We start from the raw sequence: 6,993 nt of genomic DNA, 5'->3' as shown, positions 1-6,993 counted from the left end.
ACTCTCATAAATCAAAATCAAAGATTGGAGAACTGACTCGCTTTTGATGAGGTTTCCCTAGAACGTAGACCAGGGGTTCCCAATCCTATGCACGCGGGCACCATGACGCCCGATCTTGAGTACAAAAAGGTTGGGGACCCCTGACGCAGACTATGGTTTCTTGCAACGCTCCGACTCAAGAACAAAGGAGCCTTGACAAGATCTCAGGCTCTAAAGTGCTGATGATGATATTTGGCTGACGCTCCAGAGTGGAAACAATGGTTCCTTGTATCGCTACAACGCGTCGACAACGATGTTTGGTCTAATATGTTTGCTTACTCCGACATATATTTAGTTCACTTCAAGCTAGAAATATTAGCAATTTATTTCTAAAATGTATGATGATTACAGAAATTTCATCGTAAAAGGAAATACCACGAATTTGAATTACCATTAATATGAAGTATAAATAAATAGTCTGGACGTAGTAACTAAAATGTGAAAACACTGTTTTTTCGAGAGTAAATTTTTCCTTTTTTTCAAACGCAAATTACAGCCAAATGGATAAAACCTCAGGAATGTATGAATACTCGCTACATTCCCCAAACATCCAGATTTCATATGCATCATTTGGGTCCATTCAATCTTTTATAGTTTCGATAAAATCACTAAAATCTGAAAACATTGCATACAAACTAACGCAATCTGTTGACCAAGTTACAAACTAATTTTCAAAGATCATGGAAACCTCATTAAATTGTAAATACACCTTGTTGATTTAATTAATGTTTATTTAAACTGGAAATGCACCGGTTTAAAATCGTAATTCACAAAATGATGTTTTGTCCCATATCTTATTATGCTTGAAATATATGCATCGCATATAATTAAAATTGAATACAGATAACATAAATATTCTATTTATATAATTACTGTTGTATATCATAAACTATTATATAATAATAAAACGAAACATACTTTCGTAAAAACATTAACAAAATTAAATTATTTTGTTAAATTTAACGTTGCAACTCTTATTTGGAGTTGTAAAGAAATAGTGTTGTATGTAAAATATTTAAATTAAAGACAATTAATGCAATAAATAGAACACAATGATATATTTATTGCATCAATTGCCACACAATGATAGTGAGGTTTCGAACCATCTCTTGGCACTATAATTATCCTCTGAGGAACTGAGGTGTCACTAGAGTCGGATTTTAGTTCATATCGGACAGTTAGTATGACGCCACTTGCATTTCTACTGATAAGACATTTTTGCATTAAGAAATTGGTTTAATTTTCATTTTAAATGAATTATATTATAATAGTTACATATAATAGTTACAATATTCTGAACTAAATAGTTAACATTGATGATGACGTATGCAATTCTTTATACATTGGAAGGAAATTTAATCGACTATTTGGATTGAAATAAAAACTACTCAGCTAATGTTATTTACAATCTCTTTATGTAGGTAGCAATCAACCCGTATTAACAGATTATAGCAACGTGACACCATGATAATTACTTATTAAAATGTAGTCGAGGTCAAAAAAGAAATGGTTCACAGTAGAGCACATTATGATCATGTATTTTATCTCTTTTAAGTGAAATTTCGTCAACATTCCTCAACATTCCATTAGGTCATCGTTGGCGTCGTCTGGGGCGCCTTCACGTCTGGTTTACTATTGAACGCCCAATATTTGGGGTGGTCCAAGGTCTGTCACGTGATCGTGCAACCTATATTCGCTAAGGGTTGGGATCCGGGAGTGGGAAGAGAATCAGAAAGGGAATCGCACATCGTATTTTATCCGAAAAAAAACGAAATCGGCAACGAGTTTGTGGTCAAAAAGGACGGACGAAAGTTACGAATAGTGTACAAGACGGATAAGGAACAGAGGGGAGCAGTGTACAGCCGATCTTTTCACACACACAACTCATTTCATTAGCTGCATCGTAGCTTTCAGAACTCAACGCATATAACAATCTAAACAGTCAACTGAAAATGGCTTCAAGGTTCGTCACGGTCTTGTCCATCCTGCTGGTCATCAACTCAGGTATTTCTTCTATTTATTTCTTTATCTAATCACGATTAAAAATCGAGACTGCAAGATCTTATCAATATATAAAATAATCATTCGCAAATAGGTACTTTATTTATGTGGATAATGTAATTGATATTTTTGGAGCATGTTTTCCTTGACATTATAATACATCTTTTCACTCTCGATTTAACATTGGAAAGTGAAGAGGCGGTCTTATTAATAACAGTTTATATCTGAATTCTTGAGAATTGATAGCAGACAGTATCATTTCGAATAATGTAACATGTTTTATTGCATTCCTAAATATAGCTTATGCAGACAATGCAAATTATTTATTCTTGCTTTCGCATTGTTATTTGATATTGGGAATCATTTTGGTCATTCAATTTTAGGCTTCGAATATTGAATTTTCACCTTCGAAAATTCATAGAATTAACATTGTCATTGAAACGCAACATCAATATTCGTGAAGTTATTCTTACTTGTCAATGAATCATCACGTCGCCTGTTGTACATATCGTTATGAAATACAGTATTGCAATGCTTCCTTAAGAGAAATTTATGATTATTTCTATAATTAGTTTCCTGTTGCAATTTAAAAAAAAATAATCTGTAAACATTTAATTGAATGGGCGAATATATTAGCCCCTTGTATGTATGTTGGTACATATATTAGATTAATTTCCTTCAAAATTATGCAAGTTTACAAAATCAAATCAATGTTTATATTTTTAAAGAAAGCTCTAACCTATATCCTTTCATCTGCTCAATAATTAAATAGCTGATGTATACAAAACATAAAATATGTACTATACAGGTAGCCGTCGTTTTACGCCGCAGTTCCGTTCCTACAAAATCCGTCGCAAATCGAATCGGCGTAAAATAAACCATTATTTGCAGTGAGGTAACTATAGGGTTTAGTTCTATATAAGTGTAAAATCAGCAATTAATAAGCGTAGTAAATCGAACCGGCGAAAAACTTAAATAAATATGTGAATTAGACTGGATTTGTATGTTTACTTTAAATGCTGTTTGCGGATGAATCAATGTAAATATTTGGTAGTTATAAACGTGTGGATTACGTCATTTCATTTATTATTTTTCTTCTCTCATATGCAGCATTGGCATTGGAATGTTACGTCTGCGATTCCAGCAAGAGTGTAACTTGCAAGTATTCGTTGCTGTCGTTCATGCAAGACTCGCAGAAATGCAACATCGGTAGCTCCGATGGCTTCCTGGGATCAATCGCCTCCATAATCCCAACCAACTGCGTGAAGCTCGTTGGAAAAGGTATGTCTTTTATTCCATCATATCTCTTATTACCATTACCACTAACACAAATTAATGTTACAGACCATAATGGTAATGAGTACGTATCCAGAGGGTGCGCTCCGTCAACCGGACCAATAAACAGCTGCAACGCTATAGCTAAAGCCATCATGACCTTCTCTGATACCCAAGAGTTGGCCGCTTTGGATTGCTACACCTGCAACACCGATAAATGTAACTCAGCCACTAAGATTGGTGGCATGACCATTTTCGGGCTGCTCGCCGCCTGCATTCTCTTCCTGTTCTAAGAGTCAAAGCGTCAACAAAGAAGCATGTTTCATTCATTCAGGTTTTACAAATATCTATATTATTATTTTTTGTTCGTTCGTAGAATGTGTATAAAACGAAAAGGTATTTATTCTTGTAATGGATTGTTGGGAGCGGGATTCTTGAGAATCTTCAGCTTCAGTATTGGAAATGTTTATATAAAATGTTGAACCGTTCGTTTTTCGTGCGATGAAATTGAGCAGAGAGGAGGCGTGTATTGTATTTACTATTATTGATATTGTTGCCAATTGACTTATTCTTCCAAATTTCATTTTAACTTCCTTGGAACATACATCCACCTCACTGAACCAATATTATATTGATACAAATATGTTGTGAACAAAAAAAAAAGAGCGATGAAACAACTTTCAAATTTTTACTCTTTAAATTGTTTCAAATTTTTATATTTGCTAGCATTTTTACATATTGTAAGTTATTTTCTTATTTCTTGATCTGTTGATTAATGTAGAGTTGTACTTACGTTAAGGACTTCAGATAATTACCACTATTTATTAGCTTAGTATGTGTATATTATTTAATGTACAAAATATATTCTAGATATTATAGAAAATGCAGTTTTTTAAATTATTTTTATCTCTTAATTCCTATTTCCATTGTCCCTGATTCCTTGACTTCATTGTATGCTCTGGAAAATACTTTATTTTCATAAAATTTCATTCTATTAATGCAAACATTTAAACAATAAACTTAGATCATGCCTATGAATGTATAATCAAATTAGTTCAAAAAGTGTCTATGAAAAAGTTTTTGAAAAAAATGATGCCGGTTATACAATTATGATTACAAGAATTAGATAGTAGCTTCCGTTGGTGAAATAATTCATTAATCATTCTCTGTTACAAATTCCAACCGTCTAATTACGATGATATAGAATAGTATTATATTACACTACAAACACATAGGACACATTAACAAATATCAAATTAATGTTATATTAATTATTTGCAAACATTGAAATATGACAGACGATTATCAAATTACATATAAAGATAGTTCACGCTTTACGAATTTGCCTTCATTATATTTAATTCTATGACAAAATAAACAGATCGTTATTATTACTTATAATCATACAAGTGTAGAAGGCTCACTAATTCCGTAAATGATGTGAACAAAGCTTCTCTTTGATAATAATCCTATTAGTCATAAAATGATATCATTCTTACTTAGGGTGACTAGGCGTTCCGATTTTTCGTTCCGAATTTGTGTCTCTAATGACAGAAACAAAATTTTGATAAGAATCTGAGTCATGTCCTGTTTTAATTGATCCTTATTTATATAAGGACTTATGCTTGTTGCTTATTCTATTGTTACTTAATGTTTGTCAGTCTAACACTATAATCATGACCAAAATTTGGACAATTGTGCAACAGCTTCTTGTACTATTCATTAAATTTAATAAGTGTTAAATTAATAAGTCAATTTCATTCAGCTTAGGGAATTATTAAATTTATTGATACAAATATGTAAAAGTAAATTATTTCAATATTTATATTACAGAACAAATAAATACTGATCGTTAGAACTTTCGTCGTTTCAATATATCCGGTTTCCAGTTTACCGGGTGCGATTCTTCCGTAGCCGTATCGTCTTCTTTGTAAATTTTAATAGTCTTGTCCGCTTCTGTTGTAATCAAACGAGATCCTGAATGATCATAGGTCATTGAAAATATACCAGCTTCGCTGTCCATCGAACCTGGTTGTACTGGAGCCTAAAATTAACAAGAAAATAATTTTAATATATTTCTGTAATGACAGAAATATGAAATATTGATAAAAAATAGTATTTCAGATTCCTAAGATCTAAATTACTTCCAAACAAGTTGTTTATTAAATTAAATTTTCTCGTCGATTTTCGTATGTTAATATTAACAAAGAAACTCACCTGTAATCGTTGGAAGTTGTATCCTGTCCTCCAATCCCAAAAGTGCAATGTGCCGTTGTCTCCACCGGAAACCAAAACTCCTTCAGGATTCACGGCTAGACAATTCACGATGGCATTGTGACCGGAAAGGTTCTGAATGAATTTACCATCAGGACACTTCCACTGCTTTATGTTGTCAGGTGAGCCAGATGCAAACATATACCTAATATTTGATAAAAAATAATTAAAATTCTATAATCAAATAGCATTTACAACTTACAAAGTGGGATGGAAAATTAAACTCCTTACACTCTTCTTGTGATTAGTCAAAGTGCACATGGACTTTCCAGCTGCTAAATCCCATAACCGAATCGTCGTATCGTGTGAGCCTGTTACAATCTGAGGTTCAGCTGGTTGGCAGATTACACTTGCCACAGTATGCGTATGTCCAGTCAACGTATGTACATTGGCTTTAGTTCTCATGTCCCAAACTCGAGCTGTTGAATCCCTTCCTGCTGTCACCAAAACATCGATAGTCGGATGTAAAGCTAAGGTGTATACAGCGGATAAATGTCCGTGATAATGCCTGATTACTTTGTTGTACTCCAAATCCCAGCACTTGACCTGTCTGTCTTCACCACAGCTGAATAAGTAAGGATGCCTATTGCTTACAGCCAATCCTCTTACAGTACTCACATGACCTGTGAGTGAGACCTTCAACTGGCCACTGGCTAAATCCCAAATTTTAATAATCCTATCAGCTGCTCCAGTTGCAAACCACTAAAATAATAGATTTAAAAACATACTCTTTACCAGGACAACCAATCTTCTCACCTCATTCCCTGGCTCAACTGTGACACACCTAACCCATCCCAAATGCCCAGCAATTACCCTGTACAGCTTCCAAGGAGCATGCCATTTGGGTTTGGGCATTGTTGGTGCCCTCTTCATCAAAGCTGTATGCTGGCTCTGACTAAGTCCTGGACCTCTAGTCATCAAGCTTGTATCTGTGTATGGTACAATAGCATTCTCCTGGTGAGAGTCAATACCAGTTCCTGGAGGAGGAGGATTTGGTCCAGCTTCGACATCTTGCAATTGTTTCATTGCTTTCATTTTCTTAATATCATCAAATACAAGTCCATAGCTGTCTCTAGCCTTCAAAGATCTACGAATGGCCTCACTAAAAATATATTACATGTTTTAATTGAATCGAATTCTAGATTTTAACCAATGCTTACGCTTTTTCATCAACTGGTGGCAAAATGCCTTGATTTGAAAGAAACATATCATGGGACCTTTTTAACGATCTGAACACCAGTGTGTGCACAGAATGCCTCTGTACATCCTCCATCATATAAAATAATGTCTTTAACACAATTTATTTGAAAATAAACTTATAAACGTTCGAGATACTAAATCACAACATAACCTTAAACACCAAAACAAATATTTCCACAATTAGTTATTTAATTTTTAGTAGGT

The 6,993-nt window shown here is 33.8% G+C and overlaps 2 protein-coding genes across 2 annotated transcripts; one reads left to right on the top strand and one right to left on the bottom strand.

Moving 5' to 3' along the window:
* Nucleotides 1–1,594: 1,594 nt before the first annotated feature.
* LOC108569588 lies at nucleotides 1,595–3,977 on the top strand (the record flags this gene model as incomplete). The annotated part of the gene is given in 3 exon segments (XM_017931191.1): nucleotides 1,595–2,043; nucleotides 3,151–3,321; nucleotides 3,385–3,977. Coding segments are annotated over 3 exon segments (447 nt in total). The 3' UTR covers nucleotides 3,609–3,977.
* A 1,168-nt stretch (nucleotides 3,978–5,145) lies between these two features.
* On the bottom strand, nucleotides 5,146–6,953 carry LOC108569587 (pleiotropic regulator 1). The gene is made up of 5 exons (XM_017931190.1): nucleotides 6,750–6,953; nucleotides 6,346–6,691; nucleotides 5,792–6,291; nucleotides 5,533–5,734; nucleotides 5,146–5,359 (listed from the first exon to the last, which is right to left on the bottom strand). The coding sequence occupies exons 1-5, from the start codon at nucleotides 6,863–6,865 to the stop codon at nucleotides 5,168–5,170; spliced, it is 1,356 nt and encodes a 451-aa protein (XP_017786679.1). The 5' UTR covers nucleotides 6,866–6,953; the 3' UTR covers nucleotides 5,146–5,167.
* Nucleotides 6,954–6,993: the final 40 nt, after the last annotated feature.

Source organism: Nicrophorus vespilloides, unplaced genomic scaffold (assembly GCF_001412225.1).
Source record: "Nicrophorus vespilloides isolate i.1.1-1 unplaced genomic scaffold, Nicve_v1.0, whole genome shotgun sequence".
NCBI lineage: Eukaryota > Metazoa > Arthropoda > Insecta > Coleoptera > Silphidae > Nicrophorus > Nicrophorus vespilloides.
This window is presented reverse-complemented; position numbering and strand designations above follow the sequence as displayed.

What these genes read in the sequence shown, in the direction of transcription:
- LOC108569587 (XM_017931190.1), bottom strand. Translation starts at nt 6,865, where the DNA reads ATGATGGAGGATGTACAGAGGCATTCTGTGCACACACTGGTGTTCAGA. An exon ending in CCACCAGTTGATGAAAAAGC is followed by an intron (nt 6,692 to 6,749) that starts GTAAGCATTGGT and finishes ATATATTTTTAG; the next exon opens with TGAGGCCATTCGTAGATCTT. An exon ending in CAGTTGAGCCAGGGAATGAG is followed by an intron (nt 6,292 to 6,345) that starts GTGAGAAGATTG and finishes CTATTATTTTAG; the next exon opens with TGGTTTGCAACTGGAGCAGC.